This window comes from Salvelinus fontinalis, chromosome 10 (genome assembly GCF_029448725.1).
Source record: "Salvelinus fontinalis isolate EN_2023a chromosome 10, ASM2944872v1, whole genome shotgun sequence".
Taxonomy (NCBI): Eukaryota; Metazoa; Chordata; class Actinopteri; order Salmoniformes; family Salmonidae; genus Salvelinus; species Salvelinus fontinalis.
The window spans coordinates 14,087,046-14,110,288 of NC_074674.1; the positions used below are offsets into that span (position 1 = coordinate 14,087,046).

Consider the following 23,243-nt stretch of genomic DNA (forward strand, 5'->3'; position numbering starts at 1 on the left):
CGAATAGCAAAACATTTTTTTGGGGACGCACATTTTTCTCCTCTTTCACTCCTGACTGCGTTCAAATCAATGATGCCATAAAGGGTGGACTGGCAGCCATTGTGAGTGTACCCAAAGGAACAACGCAGGAAGTAAAAGTAAGTCTAGCCATCAATGTAGGGTGTCCACCCTCTCTGCGCAGAGTGGGTGAAAACACGTTTTGGTAATGACATTTCACTTGTGTTATAAAATACATTTGACCGAGACAAATACGATTCTTCATGTTTTGAATTGTTCAACGGGATCGTTCTCTGACATGTCATTAACATTATATCCAAGAAGTTGTATTTTGTAACCTAATATATTCGATAATAAGCAACGAGCTCCGTTGACAGATGCGGTGCAGTTTTATCACCAAAACCTTTGAGGATTTTACATTTTGTGGTCGTTGTTACCACGGGTCGCAAATAGCAAGATTAGTGTGACAATTGCTGAATTCAATGTAAACGGCTTTGAAAATAAAACGCTTGGGGTACACTCAGTGCTCACAGATTTCACAGACATGCGCTTGTTTTTGTGAGAAGTCTTTGAAAAAGAACAGGAACTTTCATTAATATGAACAGAGTATACTACACTGAACAAAAATATTAACGCAATATGCAACAATTTGAAAGATTGTACTGATTTACAGTTCGTATAAGGAAATCAGTCAATTGAAATAAATTAATTGTGCCATACTCTATGGATTTCACATGACTGGGAATACACATATGCATCTGTTGGTCACAGATACCATACAAAAAAGGTAGGAGTGTGGATCAGAAAACAAGTCAGTATCTGGTGTGACCACCGTTTGCTTCATGCAGCGCAACGCATCTTTTTCACACAGAGTTCATCAGGCTATTGATTGTGGCCTGTGGAATGTTGTTTAATGGCTGTGCGAAGTTGCTGTATATTGACGGGAATTGAAACACGCTGTCGTACACGTAGATCCAAAGCATCCCAAACATGCTCAATGGGTGACACATCTGGTGAGTATGCAGGCCATGGAAGAACTGGGCCATTTTCAGCTTCCAGGAATTGTGTACATATCCTTGTGACATGGGTCCGTGCATTATCATTGTCACGCTCATCGTAATGATGAGACCAAGGCGCAGCGTGGCATGCGTACATTCTCTTTTACTGAATGAAACACTTAACAAAACCAACGAACGAAACGTGAAGCTATACGACTAGTGCAGACAGGCAACTATACATAGACAAGATCCCACAACACAAACGAGGCAAATGGCTACCTAAAATATGATCCCCAATCAGAGACAACGATAAACAGCTGTCTCTGATTGGGAACCATATCTAGCCTACCTGGTTAAATAAAGGTGAAATAAATTAAATAAAGGTGAAATAAATAAAAAATACTGACATCCCACTCCCTCCCTCCCCCTCAGGTGGTGAAGCCCGTCCCCCTGCGACCGGACGGGAGCGAGGCAGGTTGCAAGGGGGCCGAGGATGAATCAAACACGCTCACCGACGCTTCCCCCCAGCAGAGCGGTGGCCGCCGCAGCCCCTCCCCCGGGCACCCTTCTTCCTCCTCCTCCTCCTCCTCTGGCAGGGCCTGCGGGAAGCCTGAGTCCCCAGGGGTGCACAGGAAGAGGGCCTCGCCCGTGCCAGTGAGTAGCCACACACACGTACGTGGCATGCACACACACACATATCAGCTATGTGTTTAAGCGTACTTCGTAGTATTTGAGAATGCATGGACATATAGTTTCAAGTTTCAAAGTTTATTCGCCACGTGCACAGGATACAACCGATGTAAAACAGTACAGGGAAATTCTTATCTTGACTTCATAGCTCTTCCCAAGAATGCAGTGCTAATAATATAGATTTAAAAAAATAAAAGAACTACGATGAACTATGATGTAAGTTAAAGAAACATGAGAATGCAAGACATTTTATAATAATATACCATTGATTAGATATTAACCCTCTTCACTTTGGGTTTGAAGAATTGTTAAGTCTTAAGTGACTATTTATTAGACAATAACTATGAATGGGAGAGGATTAAGACTAGTTTTTCTCTGAGGCTGTCTTGATCTAATGTTGATGTAATTTTGTTGTTTTGTTGTTGTGTAGTTTCAGAGTGGCAGGGTGACGCCCCCTCGCCGGGTGCCCTCCCCAGACGGATTCTCCCCCTACAGTCCCGAGGAGACTAGTCGCCGTGTCAACAAGGTCATGAGGGCCCGCCTCTACCTACTGCAGCAGATAGGCCCCAACTCCTTCCTGATTGGAGGAGACAGCCCTGACAACAAATACAGGGTGTTCATTGGCCCACAGGTAAGAAGCGCTCGCAGTCCACTCAGACCAATGAAAAAAGATTAGACAGAATTATTAATTGGCACACAGGTAAGAAGTGCTCGCAGTCCACACAGACCAATGAAATAAGCTTAGACAGAATTGAAAGTCTCACGCTCAATTTCAAATCGACTCCCTCTACCCTATCAAAATGATTGGATCGGTATTCAATATTACATCAATTCCACCTATCCTATCAGAAGACAAGGTCACCGTATTGCCTATTATGCTTTTACAGTTCTTTCAAATGTATAAGTAGCTAGTTGGAATTGGGCCTTTTGTGTCAGTTTGATTTAGCTGACGCACGTTTGCGAGATTCCAACTGTCTTGCAAGATTGAGGCTAAGCTGCAACAAGACCCCAACTTTTACCAAATTTAATTTACAGCAATAGATTTTATTTTTAAAGGGACACTTGGAATGAAGCCCTTTATTCCATTGTTATAATGGCGCCGGTTCGGATGGCTGCTGTTTTACGGGCTCCGAACCAACTGTGCTATTTTGTTTGTTTTTTGCATTGTTTGTAAATTATTTTGTACATAATTTTTCTGCTACCGTCTCTCATGAGCAAGAAGAGCTTCTGGACATCAGAACAGCGATTACTCACCTTGAACTGGGCAAAGATTTTTTCTTTAATGAGAAGGATATACTGCTTTCTTAAGACCAGGCCCAAATCCCTGTCATTAGCGTGAAGAACAGACGGAAAAAAAGGGGGAGAGAGTGGGGTGCCTTGTAAAAATGAGTCGACGAGTAGGTAAAGCACCACTACCCTCCGTACTATTGGCCAACATGCAATCATTGGAAAATAAACTGGACGATCTACGATTTAAGATTATCCTACCAACTGGACAATAAAATCTGTAATATCTTGTGTTTCACCGAGTCGTGGCTGAATGACGACACGGATAATATAGAGCTGGCTGGGTTTTCCGTGCATCGGCAGGACAGAGCAGCTACGTCTGGTAAGACGAGGGGCGGGGCTGTGTCTCTATTTGTCAATGTCTGCTGGTGCGCGATGTCTAATAGTAAAGAAGTCTCGAAGTATTGCTCGCCTGAGGTAGAATACCTCATGAAAAGCTGTAGAGCACACTATCTACCAAGAGAGTTCTCATCTATATTATTCGTAGCTGTCTATTTACCACCACAAACAGATGCTGGCACTAAGACCGCAGTCAACGAGCTGGATAAGGCGATAAGCAAACAAGACAATGCTCATCCAGAAGCAGCGCTCCTAGTACCGGGGACTTTAATGCAGGGTAACTTAAAATCCATTTTACCTAATTTCTACCAGCATGTAACATGTGCAACCAGAATTTGAAAAACTCTAGAGCACCTTTACTCCACACACAGAGACGCACACAATCTCTCCCTTGCCCTCCATTTGGCAAATCTGACCATGATTCTGCTTACAAGCAAAAACAAAATCAGGAAGTACCAGTGACTCGCTCAATGAGGAAGTGGTCAGATTATGCAGATGCTACGCTACAGGACTGTTTTGCTAGCACATATTGAAATATGTTCCGGAATTCATCCAATGGCATTGAGGAGTATACCACGCACATATCCCAACCAGAAGTCATGCGTTACAGGCAACATCCGCACTGAGCTAAAGCTGCCGCTTTCAAGGAGCAGGACTCTAACCCGGAAGCTTATAAGACATTCCACTATGCCCTCAGACGAAACATCAAACAGGCAAAGCGTCAATACAGGACTAAGATTGAATCCTACAACACCGGCTCTGACGCTCGTCGGATGTGGCAGGGCTTGCAATCTATTACGGACTACAAAGGGAAATCCAGCCACGAGCTGCCCGGTGACGCGAGCCTACCAGACGAGCTAAATGCCTTTTATGCTCGCTTCGAGGCAATCAACACTGAAGCGTACATGAGAGCACCAGTTGTTACTGACGACTGTGTGATCACGCTCTCCGTAGCTGATGTGAGCAAGACCTTTAAACAGGTCAACATTCACAAAGCTGGTGGGCCAGATGGATTACCAGGACGTGTACTCCAAGCATGCACGGACGAACTGGCAAGTGTCTTCTTTCAATCTCTCCCTGACCGAGTCTGTAATACCTGCATGTTTCAAACAGACTACCATAGTTCCTATGTCCAAGAAAGCGAAGGTAACCTGCCTAAATGATTACCGCCCCATAGCACTCACGTCGGTAGCCATGAAGTGTTTTGAAAGGCTGGTTATGGCTCACATTAAGCCGGAAACCCTAGACCCATTCCAATTCGCATACCGCCCCAACAGATCCACAGATGATGCAATCTCTATCGCACTCTACACTGCCCTTTCCCAGCTGGACAAAAGGAACACCTATGTGATAATGCTGTTCATTACTACAGCTCAGTGTTCAACACCATAGTGCCCACGAAGCTCATCACTAACCTAATGACCCTCCCTCTGCAATTGGATCCTGGACTTCCTTACCCCAGGTGGTAAGGGTAGGCAACAACACATCTGCCACGCTGATCCTCAACACTGGGGCCCCTCAAAGGTGCGTGCTTAGTCCCCTCCTGTACTCTCTGTTCACCCACTACTGCGTGACCAAGCACAACTCCAACACCATCATTAAGTTTGCTGACGACACAACAGTAATCACTGACAACGATGAGACAGCCTATAGGGAGGAGGTCAGAGACCTGGCAGTGTGCTCAGCATCTGACAGTCAGGCGCTACAGTACGGCCCAGTACATCACTGGGGCCAAGCTTCCTGCCATCCAGGACCTTTACACTAGGCGGTGTCAGAGGAAGGCCCAAAAAATTGTCAAAGACTCCAGTCACCCAAGTCATAGACTGTTCTCTCTGCTACCGCAAGGCAAGCGGTACCGGAGCGCCAAGTCTAGGTCCAAAAGGCTCCTTAACAGGTACTGGTACCCCCTGTATATAGCCTCGTTATTGTTATGTAATTTTCTTGTGTTACTTTTTATTTTATTTTTACTTTAGTTTATTTAGTACATATTTTCTTAACTCTATTTATTGAACTGCATTGTTGGGTAAGGGCTTGTAAGTAAGCATTTCACCTGTTGTATTTGGCGCATGTGACAATTAACATTTGATTTGATTTGGTCTACTTCCACAGAGTCAGATGAAGTCATGGATACCATTGTTATGTCTCTGCATCCAGTATGAAGGAAGTTAAGAGGTAGTTTTGCCAATGCTAACTAGTGTTGACTAGTATGCTAGCAGTTACCATAGACTTCCAGTCATTGCTCTAACGCTAGTTTGCAACTTCCTTCAAACTTCTTGCAAAGACTTAAAAAAGATATCCATGAGTTCCACTTACTCTGGGAAAGTAGATAAAGAGCCTCATTGCCAAAATCCTGACGTATCCCTTAAGAATTTACTTTACTTGTACATTGGCCAGCTTGTTTTTTTACCCAGCCATTTGCTACTATAGAGCTGGATTGATGTAGAGCTCCATTGCCTCTTACTAAAGGTTTACGTCCCAAATGGCACCCTGTTTCCTATATAGTGCACTACCTTTGTCAAAAGTAGTGCACTATATGTGGACTACAGTGCCATTTGGAACGCACACAATGATTCTTAATCAGGTGTAGACTAAATTGGGCTCTCCTGAGTGATTTTTGATTTTGTGTTCTGTCGAAAAAGGGAAGTTGCTGTAGATGTGTGTTTTTGCATCTCTGTGTGTGCTTGTGTGTCTGTGTAGCAATTCATGAGTGTGTGCATGTGCATGAGACCATAATGGAGTGTGTATGTGACCACTGTATGTATATACACACACATTCGTGACTAACCACCGGTCTGCGTTCATCCTCCCCACTCTCTGTAGACCTGTAGCTGTGTCCGAGGGGCGTTCTGTATCCACGTCCTCTTCGTCATGCTTCGAGTCTTCCAGCTGGAGCCCTCAGACTCCCTGCTCTGGAGGAAAAACCTCAAAAACTTTGAGGTAACATTCCAGCAACCAACTGACATGCCCTCTAACCAATCTGTATAATTCCCCTTATCCACCATAGTGCTTGAACTGTGCTGGACAGGACAATGTGGAAAGGCAATATCCGTGCCAGCATGGTTCGGGTCAGCACAATAGTGTGAAAGGGGTGAACATGATTTGTTGAACCCATTGTATGTAATGACCAATTTTCTAAAAACTTAAGAGACAGAATATGTCCACTTTAGAATATGTGATTCACCACCTGGATTCGGTCTTATGTAGCAAAATTTTAAATTGTTTTTTTTTTTTTTACATTGGATTAAAGTAGAGACTCAGAGCTACAAAATGGTATATCATACTGCATTGTTGGGGAACAATGGAAAGTAATTATTCTTTGAAAGTTGATAAAGTTGGTACCTAGTGAAAAGCTCGTCTTTGTTTATACCCATTCAGCATCGTTCACACCCTCTTAAAATGTAGCCCCACCCATCTTGTTTTGAGCACACACTTGATGCTCTGGCTAATGATTTGTTTACCTATGGATAACATGAAAAAAGTCTAACCAGCTCTGCTGGCAACAATTTCATTACGCTTCTTTGCAGACGTTTACTGACATGGGCCGTATTCAACACGTGATGTACACATTAGCTTAAGACATGTAGCTAGCTAGGTAAACAATGAACCTAGCTAGGTAAACAATGTGTAAAATCACACACGTAACGTTAGCTAACGAGCCAGCCAGCTAACGTTAGCTAGTTAAACAACAATGAACATAGTGCCAAATCATGTTGTTACTACACTGCATGAATATGCTGGGAGCTAACCAACCAGGTTCAATGTTAGCTAGCTAAAATTAGGCTCTAACTAGCAAAGCAAACAGCTCTGGAATACGAAGAATAACATCAGTTAGGGAGCCAGCCAGCTAACGGTAGCTTGCTAGCTAGCTAAAAGTACACTTTAGCTTGAAATGAAGCCACTTTCTGTCAGAATTAGAAACATGTAATATCTAAAAATTCTGCTAGCTAATGCTAGACTATCTTACCTGTATACATCATCATGAATGATGGACGCGTCTCCCTGTCATGGATGCCATGCCACAGTTTCCCTTAGTTTGAAGATGTACTCCGGTTTTCTCCATCTCTGTAGCTTTCCAACTCTAATTCCACTGATTTCAAAACTTGATCCTCCAGAGAGTGGACACTTAGCAATGCAGCTCCACTACACAATACATTTTTTTAAAGCTGTGTTCGACAGGATTACCAACAGACTGACCAGCTCAAATAGACAAAAGTCCTCTAAAAGGCAGACCAATCCTCTCTCCTCTCTCAGCATGTCCAGCCCACTCATTAGCCCCAGCCAATCATGGCTAGTGGGAAGGTTGCTGACTTTTTCTGTGGCTTAACCAACAAGGCTCGTAATTTAGCAATTTTATTCGTATTTACAAATGGCATACAAGTTTGTTATTACGGCACATGAAAGTTCACATGTTCGAGAAGGCATTTCTGCCCAAAAAATGCATTTTGCTAAAAACAAAATAACAAACGGCTCTTGTGTGAAGTCATGACTTGTGACATACGTCTAGTTTCCTGAATCGGGTCACATATGTCCATTTACATTGAGGATAACTTTCAGTGACTTGCACGTTAGATATACGTAGATACTTCATGATGGTTAAGGTTGACTTCTATGGTAAACTGGCTCCGGGGTGATGTTTCCCTAAGGACAGATCTAGGATCATCTTCCTCTGCCCCAATCCTAGCCTTAATCACAAGTGGGGGAAATGCTAAACTGACCCAAGATCAGCATCTAACTGTATCATTGTCTCCACGTCGTCCAGGTGGAGAGCTTGTTCCAGAAGTATCACAATCGCCGCAGTTCGCGCATCAAGGCGCCATCGCGCAACACCATCCAGAAGTTTGTGTTGCGCATGTCTAACCCCCACACGCCCTGTCCATCCAGCACCTCCAGCGCCTCCAGCAACGAGAGCAGGTAGAGTAGACACACGCACACACATGAACAGTCAATCGCACACAAAGCACACAGATACACCAGGTTTAGATGTTGTACTGTAAAACCTATTTTGCCAGAAGGCCCTTGAATACGTCCAAGTTGTAATTTTTTTTTAATTTTTTTTATTTTTTATTTTAAAAATTTTATGTTCTCCCCAATTTTCGTGGTATCCAATCGCTAGTAATTACTATCTTGTCTCATCGCTACGACTCCCGTGCGGGCTCGGGAGAGACGAAGGTCGAAATGCGTCCTCCGAAGCACAACCCAATCAAGCCGCACTGCTTCTTTAACACAGCGCGCCTCCAACCCGGAAGCCAGCCGCACCAATGTGTCGGAGGAAACACCGTGCACCTGGCCCCCTTGGTTGGCGCGCACTGCGCCCGGCCCGCCACAGGAGTCGCTGGAGCGCGATGAGACAAGGATATCCCTACCGGCCAAACCCTCCCTAACCCGGACGACGCTAGCCCAATTGTGCGTCGCCCCACGGACCTCCCGGTCGCGGCCGGCTGCGACAGAGCCTGGGCGCGAACCCAGAGACTCTGGTTGCGCAGTTAGCACTGCGATGCAGTGCCCTAGACCACTGCGCCACCCGGGAGGCCCCAAGTTGTATTTTGATACATGTTTTGATAGATGTTTAGATGTGTACATTAACAGAACACTGATTCTTTGGAGAACCAAAAATGTTACTGGCAAATTTTTCCTTTATTTGTATCTTATCTTTCTTTTTCCGTCTCTCTGTCTCTTAATATTTCTCTCCCCTGTACCTCTCTCACCGCTCTCTCTCGTGCTCTCTCTCGCGCTCTTTTGTGCTCTCTCTCGCTCTTTCTCCCTTTGTCCCTATCTCCCATGTTTTCTTCATCCCTCTTTCTTTCCCTTAATCGATTTCTCTCTCTCTATCCATCTTTCCCTCTCTCCCCCCTCTCTGTCAGTAGTCTGAAGGATGAGGAGGAGCAGATGTGTCCTATCTGTCTGTTGGACATGCTGGACGAGGAGAGTCTGACTGTGTGTGAGGAGGGCTGCAGGAACAAGCTGCACCACCACTGCATGTCCATTTGTGAGTACAACTCTACACTATCAAAAACGGTGGAGGCTGGTGACTTGACAAATTGAGGAGAATGGGAGACCCACGGTATAGGCGTGGACCGCACAAAGACGATAAAGTGTGTTTCAAACTATTTTAACCTAAAACATTTAATACAGATATTTATCAATGCTTGAAAAGTAAACATTCAATGTGCCAATGGATGAGAGGGGACACGAGACACATGGCTTCAGTTCATATCAGAGAGTTGACACTGACATTTGAGTGGAGTGGTCATCTCCTCTTAACCTTTTGACACGTACCAACAAAAGGGTGTGATCATTCTACAGTGGTCCTTACAGCGTACGCTCAAACCAATGTGATTAGAACGCTTATTTAGAACGTCCTGTTTTGATTGACCCAGCAGTCAGTGTTTGAGCTGGCCACACTCACAGAAACATTTAGCACAAACACAGTCCTTACAAAGTTATGACCTCAATGTGACCCGTTTATTTTCGGATACAATGTTGAGACATTCACAGAAGTAGCAACAGCATAACAATCATCCAAACCAGAAAATGTAGGCTACATTAGTCCTAGTGCTAACTGAGGAAAGATTGACATAACACAGCCGTCATATTTAGAGAACTCTCGGCTGACAGAAACTACAATATGAATTAGCTAATAGCAATTACTATTTACAATTCATCACATCACGGTTGAGCTCATTATTGATCTAAATAATTGAATAAAGCACTTTCTAAAAATCTAAAGTAATCCGACGATGGGTAGTTTGTGCGCGCCACAATGTTTGTTTTTTCGCGTCAACCAAAGATAATAAGAGGAGACAAGATGAGTTTGGCCTGTTTGCAGTATGCATTTTGAAGGGGGTGTGTCGTCTATGATCAGTCACTTCCCTTCATTCACTTCCGGAAGTTTACTCGAAAGATGAGTGAACCATTTCTTCACCTCGTTATAAAATCTTTGGTCTGACACCCAGAATGCATTGTATAATGTCAACAAACATTGCGCCACACATAGATGGCAAATAGCTTAGCATTAGCTCATCATAATCAGTGCAACCTTCAAAAAAGTATTTTACTCACATCATAGGTGTCCATAGCAATTACAATCTATGCAATAATCGGATTTCATGATTTGTCACCAGTACTTGAAAATCTGAATTAAACTGTAAATACATTATGCTCCATACACAGTACCAGTCAAAAGTCAAAAACGTACTCATTCTAGGATTTTTCTTTATTTTTACTATTTTCTACATTGTAGAATAATAGTGAAGACATCAACATTATGAAATAACACATATGGAATAATGTAGTAACAAAAAATGTGTTCAACAAATCAAAATATATTTTATAAATGAGATTCTTCAAAGTAGCCACCCTTTGCCTTGATGACAGCTTTGCAAACTCTTGGCATTCTCTCAACCAGCTTCATCTGGAATGCTTTTCCAAAAGTCTTGAAGGATTTCCCACATATGCTGAGCACTTGTTGGCTACTTCACTCTACGGTCCAACTCATCCCAAACCATCTCAATTGGGTTGACGTTGGGTGATTGTGGAGGCCAGGTCATCTGATGCAGCACTCCATCACTCTCTTTCTTGGTCAAATACCCCTTACACAGCCAGCCTTGAAGTGTGTTGGGTCATTGTCCTACTGAAAAACAGATGATAGTCCCACTAAGCGCAAACCAGATGGGATGGTGTATCGCTGCAGAATGCTGTGGTAGCCATGCTGGTTAATTGTGCCTTGAATTTGAAATAAATCACTGACAGTGTCACCAGCAAAGCACCCCCAAACCACCACACCTCCTCCTCCTCCATGCTTCACGGTGGGAACCACATGAAGAGATCATCCGTTCACCTACTCTGCGTCTCACAAAGACATGGCGGTTGGAACCAAAAATCTCAAAAGGACAGATTTCAACTGGTCTAATGTCCATTGCTCGTGTTTCTTGGTCCAAGCAAGTCTCTTCTTATAGGTGTCTTTTAGTTTCTTTGCAGCAATTCAACCATGAAGGCCTGATTCACGCAGTCTCCTCTGAACAGTTGATCTTGATGTGTCTGTTACTTGAACTCTGTGAAGCATTTATTTTGGCATTTATCTGAGGCTGCTAACTCTAATGAATTTATCCGCTGCGGCAGAGGTAACTCTGGGTCTTCCTTTCCTGTGGTGGTCCTCATGAGAGCCAGTTTCATCATAGCTCTTGATGGTTTTTGCAACTGCACTAGAAGAAACTTTCAAAGTTTTTGAAATTGTCCAGATTGGCTGACCTTCATGTCTTAAAGTAATGATGGACTGTCATTTCTCTTTGCTTATTTTAGCTGTTCTTGCCATAATATGGACTTGGTATTTTACCAAATAGGTCTATATTCTGAATACCACCTCTACCTTGTCACAACACAACTGATTGGCTCAAACGCATTAAGAAGGAAAGAAATTCCACAAATTAACTTTTCACAAGGCACACGTGTTAATTGAAATGCATTCCATGTGGCTACCTCATACAACTACTGTTCACTGAGGGAGGCAAATGAGGTACAACACCTGTTCGGCCCCACGCCACCCAGTTCTGGGTTTGGTGAAGAATTAAAGGAATTAATATGTGCCTCGGGTTTATCATCTGTGGAAGGCGGGGCTTCCGGTGAGACAAGGTGTTCATTGGCCTTGCAGGCATGATTCTAATGTACTTCTGTAGAGGGCACTAGTGTGCAAACTCCCCATAGCTGTGTTGTACCTCGTTTCCCTCCTTCAGGTTAAACAGTGCATAGGGCATTCACCTTACACACATACACACACGCACATGCAATGCACCCCTCCAGGTACTCCTGTTCCATTTCCCCCTGCACACACACACACACACACACACACACACACACACACACACACACACACACACACACACACACACACACACACACTTCCGGCACTATACAGCCCCCTCGATAGAAGTCTGATATGTTCATTCCGAGGCCCTGGCCCTTCTCTTCTCTCTATAAACTCCAGTCTAATTTTTGCTAAATTTTATCGGAGCCTTGACTTCCTTGACAGCCAGTCGGTGCATTGTCCCCTATCTAAACTGGGGGTAGAGCTAATTTTGTCTGTCTCTCTGTCTGTGTCTCACAGGGGCTGAAGAATGCCGGCAGAACCACGAGACGCTCATTTGCCCCCTCTGTAGAGCCAAGTGGAAGTCCGATGATTTTTACAGGTAATTTTAAAATGTACGCAGTCTAGGATCTAGGAACTCCTGGTCAAGACTCCTGGAGTGGGGGATGAATTCAGCAGCCTACCAGCTGGTATCTGGTATTGTTGTGTGAAAGGCGGGGGAAGCGGCTTCACTATATTTGTTTCTGGGAGGAAAGGAAACATCTGCCTCAGTCTGAGACGTCAGAACAGCTTTTCAGCTTTGCAAATCTCATGCGAGCTGAATGCGAGTTATGGTTAACTTAAAGTTAGCTAACTATTAAATGGTTTATAAGCTATTTATACTGTATGCTCACAAAGTGTTAATGATTTAAACTAGAGCATTTCGTGTGGAAATGCACTCAAACCTGTGATGTATTTATTGTAGGCTACGTCAATGGCGCACAGTAGCCTAGAGACAGGAAAGAGCCTTGAGTGTTTAGCGGTGAGATAAGGTATATTAGACTATGCCTGACATAGATAACAGTGTGTCATTAGCTACTACATTAGTATGTTAACGGTGCGCTAGGCTATAGTAGGCTAGGCCACACAGGGCTAACAGTGTGCCATAGCCATTACATTAGCATGTTAGCAGAGCGCTAGTCTAGGCTATATCATGTTAGCCCACACAGGGCTTAGTGAACAGTGTGCCATTTCCATTCAAGTTTTAATGTCACGTGCATAAGTACAGTGAAATACCTTTCTTGGAAGCTCTAAACCCTACAATAAAATAATCAATAACAATATAATACTAAAAATAACATAAGGTAGAACAAAAACGCATGAGAAATAAAAATATGAAATAAGAACACGAAAAAGTAAGTAAGTTTAGGGTCTGTCAGTTCCAGTACCATGTTTACAATGTGCAGGGATACTGGAGTGATAGCGGTAGATACATTATGTAGAGGGGTAAGATGACTAGGCATCAGGATATACGATAACCAGAGTAGCAGCAGCATATATCAAATCAAATGTATTTATATAGCCCGTCGTACATCAGCTAATATCTCGAAGTGCTGTACAGAAACCCAGCCTAAAACCCCCAACAGCAAGCAATGCAGGTGTAGAAGCACGGTGGCTAGGAAAAACTCCCTAGAAAGGCCAAAACCTAGGAAGAAACCTAGAGAGGAACCAGGCTATGAGGGGTGGCCAGTCCTCTTCTGGCTGTGCCGGGTGGAGATTATACAGAACATGGCCAAGATGTTCAAATGTTCATAAATGACCAGCATGGTCAAATAATATTAATCACAGTAGTTATCGAGGGTGTAGCAAGTCAGCACCTCAGGAGTAAATGTCAGTTGGCTTTTCATAGCCGATCATTAAGAGTATCTCTACCGCTCCTGCGGTCTCTAGAGAGTTGAAAACAGCAGGTCTGGGACAGGTAGCAAGTCTGATTGTGTGTGAGTTGGTGTGTTTGTGTGTGTGTAGAGTCGGTATAAATGTATGTGTGTGTGTGAGCAAATTACGAAGTGATTGTTTGTGTGTGTGTTGGAGCATCAGTGTACGTAAGTGTAGGGCCCTGTGAGTGTGCATAGAGATGGGGCAAACGGTCAACTCAGTCTGTGTAGCCATTTGTTAGCTATTTAGTGGTCTTATGGCTTGGGGATAGAAGCTGTTCGGGAGCCTGTTGGTGTCAGACTTGATGCACCGGTACAGCTTTCTGTGCGGAAGCAGAGAGAACAGTCTATGGCTTGGGTGGCTGGAGTCTTTTAACGATTTTCCAGGCTTTCCTTTCACACTGCCCGATTTAGAGGTCCTGAATAGCAGCGAGCTCTGCCCCATTGATGTACTGGGCTGACGCACCACCCTCTGTAGCGCCATGCGATCGAGGCTGGTGCTATTGCCATATCAAGCGGTGATGCAGCCAGTCGAGATGCTCTCCATGGTACAGCTGTAGAATATTTTGAGGATTTGAGGGCCCATGCCAAACCTTTTCAACCACCTGAAGGGGAAGAGGTGCTGTCGCGCCTTCTTAACGACTGAGCTCTCGACCCACTCCATGGGCTGCAGTGGAGGGGTTGCAGTGGAGCGGGTTGAGAGCTTAGTCATTTCTTGTAGTGCACAATCAGCTCCTTGGTCTTACTGACATTGAGGGAAAGGTTGTTGTTCCTGCGCCATACTGCCAGTCCACTGACCTCCTCCCTGCAGGCTGTCTCATCGTCGCCGGTGATCAGGCCTACCACCGTCGTGTCGTCAGCAAACTAGATGATGGTGTTGGAGTCGTGCCTGGCCACGCAGTCGTGGGTGAACAGGGAGTACAGAAGGGGACTATAGGGGTCTACAGACAAAACGCTAACAGTGCTGACGGAGCGTAGTGCAGTGTTGCAATGTCGTTTTCTATTACAAAAGGGGGGGCTCGTTGTTATACGCTTCGTCATTTGACACAGTTTTTTTCTACCTGGAAATTGAGACCCGACACATCATTCCTTGCGACGACTAAGGGGCAGTACTAAGTGAGTTTTGCAACGGAAGTCCTGCCCCTGTGTCTACATCACATATTTTCCAGTATAATTTCTGGTATAAACTCAGAACCAATGGACATTCTTCTACTTTGCTTCTACTACTCTCAAGCTTCCTTTTTTGTGCTTTTTATTTTGAGATTTTCTCCGCGTAATTATGTCTGTCCAGTTTTGAGGAGCGTCTGTGCGAGCTGGCGAGACAATAAGAGAACCTTTACAACCCTTTCGATGGGGTTGTATTTGGACAAGCATGCAAAAGACGACAGCTGGAGGGAGACATCACGAAATTTGAACACCAATACTGATGTCAAAGAAACATTGAAAAGGATTCGGGGACCAGTATGTTCACAATCTGAAAAGGGTGAAGGAGATGAGGAGTGGGGCTGCCACTGGTGTGTGTGTCCCACCGTTTGTCAGACAACAGGATTGGCTCGGTGTTCATGTGAAACATCGTCAGACAGACACCGATATGCCAGATACGGTATGTACTCGTCATACATCCAAGTCTATTTGTACAGTGTGTGTGTTTGGGATCTTATGTTTAGCAGACCCAGTTAGAACATGTAAAATCAGGGAGAAATTGTGAGTGGCAAATATTCAGTGCCTGTGTTGTCATCATAATGATTAACAGGGCTAGTTCAAACATCTGGAAACAGACAGTGTGTTGTGTGTGTTAATTAGATTGAGATGTTTATGAAATCAGTTATTTTGGGTAAACATTTTAACTCAAAGGAGCCAATGGAGATGTTTTAAGATTGCTTGCATTGTATTCTAATGTATTTACCATCTGCTTGTATTGTATTATAATGTATTCACCATCTGCTTGTAGGTGTTGGAGGGTGGTGGTGTTTTGGACAGTCCAGAGACGGAGCTGAGCCCTGAGGGCCAATCTACAGGTGGTTCATCGCCCCTTGATTCATCATCTCCCCGACCTGGTTCATCACCTCTCAGGCCCCTCTCCCCAACACCCAGGCCCTTCTCACCAACACCCATCCCACCGTCCAGGCGCACCCGTGCTCTCTGCCCTGCAACTCCATCAACCTCAAACCTATATCCCCGATCAAGCTCCAATGGCTGAAAAAGGAAGACAGCTGAGGATCCTTCGGACACTGACATTATGCAGCAGGTGGATGACTTAAAGAAACGGCAGTAGGAGTTACAGAAACAGCAGCAGTGTACAGCAAAGGCCGCCTACGACATCATGGATGATGTCTATTCCTGCTGATCAACAACCTCCCGTTTGTCTCACCCCGTTTTTATTTATTTAACCTTTATTTAACTAGGCAAGTCTGTTAAGAACACATTCTTATTTACAATGACAGCCTACATCAGCCAAACCCGGATGATGCTGGCCCAATTGTGCGCCGCCCTATGGGACTCCCAATCACGGTCGGTTGTGATACAGCCTGGATTCGAACCAGGGTGTCTGTAGTGACGCCTCTAACACTGAGATGCAGTGCCTTAGACCGCTGCGCCACTCGGGAGCTCAAAAACTGTTGCTCTGTGCTTTGTTTCCTTATTCATACTTTAGGGTAGTGGGGCAAATTTTTTTTTGTGCCGTTTTTTTATACTTTTATACAAAAGTGTTTACTTTTGTGTTTTTTCTCTTATTTCATCACACTTTTTACATTTCCTCTTGTGATGGTAAATAAATATCTAAAAGGTCTGCAAATATATTTGTCTAGTTATTTTTACTTGTGGCAGAAAATGTTACTGTTTTGAATCAGTCACTCAGTAAACTATGTACATGAGCTGCCTAGATGAGGTTAATGTATTGGGGGTCTGCTCTTAGTGTCTACAGCTGGACACTCACCCATGTACCAAAGCACGGAGGTCTCCATTGAAAGGACACCACACATGACCATGTACAACCTTGTTAATGTCGATGAGGTTAATGTCTCGAAGGTCTAGCCTTGTTGTCTACAGCTGGACAGCCATTCTCACCCATTTACCATAGCAGAAAAGTCCTCGTTGAACGGCCACGACACATAACACAAGGTTAGGTGAATGTCTCGACGGTCTAGCCTCCCAAAAAGTGACTGTCATTATGGTGCTCTTTATAGTGATTTGTAAAGTGTGAAGAAGAAAAATAGGAAAACCAAGTGTGTAACTCACCACATGGCATAATCAACCAGAAGAAGAGAACGTCCAGTATCAGTCAAACGTTTGAACACACTGACTCATTCAAGGGCATGTTTGCTTTTGTGGCCAAAGAGTAGTGTCGATAAAGCGTATAACACCAGACTAGCCTGACCTGTACAGTGCGTTCGGAAAGTATTCAGACCCCTTGACTTTTTCCACATTTTGTTAAGTTACAGCCCTATTCTAAAATTGATGAAATCTTTTTTTTCTCATTAATCTACAGACAATACCCCCTTAATGACAAAGCGAAAACACATTTTTTAGCAAAGTTATTAAAAATAAAAAGCTTAAATATCACATTTACATAAGTATTCAGACCCTTTGTGCTTGTACTTTTAAAAGTCCACCTTTCCAGAAACAAGTCTCTCATCGTTGCCGCTTGTTATAGACCCCATTCATCCCCCAGCTGTGCCCTGGACACCATATGTGAATTGATCGCCTCCCATCTATCTTCAGAGTTCGTACTGTTAGGTGACCTAAACTGGGACATGCATAACACCCTGCTGTTTTACAATCTAAGCTAGATGCCCTCAATCTCACACAAATTATCAAGGAACCTACCAGGTACAACCCTAAATCTCTAACCATGGGCACCCTCTTAGATATCATCCTGACCAATTTGCCCTCTAAATACACCTCTGCTGTCTTCAACCAGGATCTCAGCGATCACTGCCTCATTGCCTGGGTGCGTAATGGGTCCACGGTCAAACGACCACCCCTCATCACTGTCAAACGCTCCCTAAAACACGTCAGGGAGCAGGCCTTTCTAATCTACCTGGCCCGGGTTTCCTAGAAGGATATTGACCTCATCCCGTCATTAGAGGATGCCTGGTTGCTCTTCAAAAGTGCTTTCCTCTCCATCTTAAAAAAGCATGCCCCTTCCAAAAAATGTAGAACTAAGAACAGATATAGCCCTTGGTTCATCCCAGACTTGACTGCCATTGACCAGCACAAAAACATCCTGCATTAGCATCGAATAGCCCCTGCAATATGAAACTTTTCAGGGAAGTCAGGAACCAATATACTCAGTCAGTTAGGAAAGCTAAGGCTAACTTTTTCAAACAGAAATTTGATTCCTGTACCACTAATTCCAAAAGGTTTTGGGACACTGTAAAGTCCAAGGAGAGTAAGAGCACCTCCTCCCAGCTGCCCACTGCACTGAGGATAGGAAACAGTGTCCCCACGATAAATCTACGATAATCGATTATTTCAATAAGCATTTTTCCAAGGCTGGCCATGCTTTCCACCTGGCTACCCCTACCCCTACATCTCAGCATCCCATGCAGCAACTTGCCTCCAACTGCTTTTAAATGCTAGTAAAACTAAGTGCATGCTCTTCAACTGATTGCTGCCCGCACCCTCCCGCCCGACTAGCATCACTACTCTGGGCGGTTCTGACCTAGAATATGTGGACAACTACAAATACCTAGGTGTCTGGTTAGACTGTAAACTGTCCTTCCAGACTCACAGTAAGCTTCTCCAATATTAAATTAAATCTAGAATCGGCTTCCTATTTCGCAACAAAGCCTCCTTCACTCATGCCGCCAAACATACCCTTGTGAAATTGACTATCCTACCAATCCTTGATTTCGGCAATGTCATTTACAAAATAGACTACATCCAGTTTGCTGAGTAGAGTGTTGGAGGCTATCACAGTGCCATCCTTTTTGTCACCAAAGCCCCATATACTACCCACCACTGCAACCTGTATGCTCTCGTTGGCTGGCCCTCACTACTTATCCGTCGCCAAACCCACTGACTCCAGTTCATCTATAAGTCTTTGCTAGGTAAAGCCCCGCCTTATCTCAGCTCACTGGTCACCATAGCAACACCCACCCATAGCACACGCTCCAGCAGGTATATTGCACTGGTCATCCCCAAAGCCAACTCCTTCCTTTGGCCGCCTTTCCTTCCAGTTCTCTGCTGCCAATAACTGGAACAAATTGCAAACATCGCTGAAGCTGGAGTCTTACATCTCCCTCACTAAATTTAAGCATCAGCTGTCAGAGCAGCTTACCGATCACTGTACCTGTACACAGCCAATCTGTAAATAGCACACCCAACTACCTCATCCCCATATTATTACTTACCCTCTTGTTCTTTTGCACCTCAGTATCTCTACTTGCACTGATGTGCACATCTATCACTCCAGTTTTAATGCTAAATTGTAATTATTTTGCCTCTATGGCCTATTTATTGCCTAACTCCCTACTCTTCTACATTTGCACACACTGTACATAGAGTTTTCGATTTTTCTTTTATTTTGTGTTATTGACTGTACGTTTGTTTATGTGTAACTCTGTGTTGTTGTTTTTGTCGCACGGTTTTGCTTTATCTTGGCCAGGTCGCAGTTGTAAATGAGAACTTGTTCTCAACTGGCCTACCTGGTTAAATAAAAGTGAAATAAATAAAAATGAAGTCCGGTTTCACACAGTCTCCTCTGAACAGTTGATGTTGAGATGTGTCTGTTACTTGAACTCTGTAAAGCATTTATTTGGGGTGCACTTTCTGAGGCTGGTAACTCTAATGAACTTATCCTCTGCAGGAGATGTAACTCTGGGTCTTCCTTTCCTGTGGCGGTCCTCATGAGAGACAGTTACATCATGCTCCTCGTTGTTTTTGCGACTGCACTTGAAGAAACGTTAAAAGTTCCTGAAATGTTCCCGGATTGACTGACCTTCATGTCTTGATGGACTGTTGTCTCTCTCTGCTTATTTTATTTTTGAATGTTTTTATTGAACCATTATTTCACCAGTGGGCACGTCAGGATGTCCAGGACCCAGTTGCACAAGGTGGGGTCGGGACCCAGCCCCCCCCCTCGAGCTTAATGATGAGCTTGGAGGGTACTATGGTGTTAAACAGTACTTGTCAGTTTAAAAAAATTATAGCGGATACATTTCACGAAGTAGCAAAGTTGTGTCGGAGCTTGCAAAACGGCAGCCATCCGGTAACATCTAATAAAAGACAACAACTGAGCCCAGGGTAGGAATTCAGGAATCAGGCCCCAAATTAGACCCCCCACACCACTATTAGAGACCTCTTAATTCTCAACCCTTACAGCCAGGGGATGAAAGACACAAATCAAATCAAAGTTTATTTGTCATGTGCGCCGAATACAACAGGTATTGTTACCTTACAGTGAAATGCTTACTTACCAATAGTGCAAACAAGGTATTAGGTGAACAATAGGTAGGTAAAGAAAGAAAGAAAAATAACAGTAAAAAGACAGGCTATATACAGTAGCGAGGCTATAAAAGTAGCGAGGCTACATACAGACCCCGGTTAGTCAGGCTGATTGAGGTGGTATGTACATGTAGATATGGTTAAAGTGACTATGCATATATGATGAACAGAGAGTAGCAGTAGCGTAAAGAGGGGTTGGCAGGTGGTGGGTGGTGGGACACAATGCAGATAGCCCGGTTAGCCAATGTGCGGGAGCACTGGTTGGTCGGCCCAATTGAGGAAGTATGTACATGAGTGTATAGTTATAGTGACTATGCATATATGATAAACAGAGAGTAGCAGCAGCGTATAAAGAGGGGTAGGGGGCTCACAGTGCAAGTAGTCCGGGTAGCCATTTGATTACATGTTCAGGAGTCTTATGGCTTGGGGGTAAAAACTGTTGAGAAGCCTTTTTGTCCTAGACTTGGCACTCCGGTACCGCTTGCCATGCGGTAGTAGAGAGAACAGTCTATGACTGGGGTGGCTGGGGTCTTTGACAATTTTTAGGGCCTTCCTCTGATACCGCCTGGTGTAGAGGTCCTGGATGGCAGGCAGCTTAGCCCCAGTGATGTACTGGGCCGTACGCACTACCCTTTGTAGTGCCATGCGGTCAGACGCAGAGCAATTGCCACCTAAACCACCACTCCTGCGATATGTAGCCAGCCACTGTAAAACATTATATACAGTTGAAGTCTGAAGTTTACATACACCTTAGCAAAACACATTTAAAGTCCGTTTTTCACAATTCCTGACATTTAATCCTATTAAAAATCCCTGTTTTAGGTCAGTTAGATGACCATTTTATTTTAAGAATGTGAAATGTCAGAATAATAGTAGAGAGAATGATTTATTTCAGCTTTTATTTATTTCATCACATTTCCAGTGGGTCAGAAGTTTATATACACTGAATTAGTATTTGGTAGCGTTGCCTTTAAATTGTTTAACTTGGGTCCAATGTTTTGGGTAGCCTTCCACAACCTTCCCACAATAAGTTGGGTGAATTTTGGCCCATTCCTCCTGACAGAGCTGGTGTAACCGAATCAGGTTTGTAGGCCTTCTTGCTCGCACACACTTTTTCAGATCTGCCCACACATTTTCTATAGGATTGAGGTCAGGGCTTTGTGATGGCCACTCCAATAACTTGACTTTGTTGTCCTTAAGCCATTTTGCCACACCTCTGGAAGTATGCTTGGGGTCATTGTCCATTTGTAAGACCCATTTGCGACCAAGCTTTAACTTCCTGACTAATGTCTTGAGATGTTGCTTCAATATATCCACATAATTTTCCTACCTCATGATGCCATCTATTTTGTGAAGTGCACCAGTCCCTCCTGCAGTAAAGCACCCCCAAACATGATGCTACCACCACCATGCTTCAAGGATGGGATGGTGTTCTTTGGCTTGCAAGTCTCCCCCTTTTTCCTCCAAATATAATGATGGTCATTATGGCCAAACAGTTCTATTTTTGTTTCATCAGACCAGAGGACATTTCTCCAAAAAGTACAATCTTTGTCCCCATGTGCAGTTGCAAACCGTAGTCTGGCTTTTTTATGGCGGTTTTGGAGCAGTGGCTTCTTCCTTGCTGAGCGGCCTTTCAGGTTATGTCGATATAGGACTTGTTTTACTGTGGATATAGATACTTTTGGACCTGTTTCTTCCAGCATCTTCACATGGTCCTTTGCTGTTTTCTGGGACTGATTTGCACTTTTCGCACCAAATTACGTTCAACCCTAAGAGACAGAACGCGTCTCCTTCCTGAGCGGCATGACGGCTGCGTGGTACCATGGTGTTTATATTTGCGTACTATTGTTTGTACAGGTACTTGGTACCTTCAGGCGTTTGGAAATTCCTCCCAAGGATGAACCAGACTTGTGGAGGTCTACAATACATCCACAGGTACACCTCCAATTGACTCAAAATATGTCAATTAGCCTATCAGAAGCTTCTCAAGCCATGACATCATTTTCTGGAATTTTCCAAGCTGTTTAAAGGCACAGTCAACTTAGTGTATGTAAACTTCTGACCACTGGAATTGTGATATAGTGAATTATAAGTGAAATACTCTGTCTGTAAACAATTGTTGGAAAAATTACTTGTCATGCACAAAGTAGTTGTCCTAATGGACTTGCCAAAGCAATAGTTTGTTAACAAGAAATATATAATATTGCATACCACTGAATGAGCTCATGCCGTACCATAAGTACATGCATATATTCTAAATACACTAGCCTCTATAATATCTTTGAACTTTAAGTACCACAGGGTAAGGTAGAATGCTCATCAGGGCTTACCCAGGGCCCATGCTGGTGCCTTGGCTCTCTGTGTGTGAGTGTGTGTGTGTTTATGCACGTTTATGCGCGAGTGTGCGCGTCTGCGTTTGTGTGTGCGCTCGTAGGTTTATCGTGAACTGGATCCTCTCCACGGCTCGGTTAGATGAGCTAGACAGCCAGACACCAGCCCCTGTTTTGTGCGTCTGCCTGGGAATGAAATGATAGAAGCCCATTTCTTGTTGTTTTTTCCCCCTCAAGACATGAATACAATCAGAAAGGGTCTGTGTTACCCCCTCCGCTTCCTCCCTGCACTGAAACTGTAACCCCTTGTTTTTGGCTGAAAAATGTCGAACCGCAATTATGATAATGATCTGCAATGTCACATGACCCTTGTGCCAATCCAACAGGTAGGACAGAGTTTCGAAAGAAGGGATTAGGATTTTTTCACCAGTTTGGTGCCTGCTGTCTTCAGAAAAGGGAATTTTACCCGCCCTCTCCTTTGACTAAATTCCCCCCATGTCATCCTGTTTGGAGAACTATATTCCTGGCCATGCCTGTATCAGCATATTCTTGACCAAGGCTATTTGTAATATCAGTTGCTCAAAACATGAAAATGCTAATACTCAAATGTACAATTCAAACCTTGACTCTACTGCCACCATTTTAAAAAGTCCCCCAAAAG

At 43.9% G+C, this 23,243-nt stretch overlaps 1 protein-coding gene across 2 annotated transcripts in view; it reads left to right on the plus strand.

Annotated features, from left to right (window-relative positions):
* Positions 1-23,243, plus strand: part of LOC129863654 (mitogen-activated protein kinase kinase kinase 1-like) — a 114,129-nt gene that overhangs the window by 54,931 nt on the left and 35,955 nt on the right. Inside the window, exons 3-8 of one of the 2 annotated variants that reach the window (XM_055935781.1) lie at positions 1,428-1,649; positions 2,116-2,316; positions 6,132-6,248; positions 8,071-8,222; positions 9,173-9,297; positions 12,412-12,493. In XM_055935781.1, the coding sequence (XP_055791756.1) occupies positions 1,428-1,649; positions 2,116-2,316; positions 6,132-6,248; positions 8,071-8,222; positions 9,173-9,297; positions 12,412-12,493 (899 nt within the window). The remainder of the gene's footprint in view (positions 1-1,427; positions 1,650-2,115; positions 2,317-6,131; positions 6,249-8,070; positions 8,223-9,172; positions 9,298-12,411; positions 12,494-23,243) is intronic. The other variant, XM_055935782.1, reaches the window with a different exon arrangement.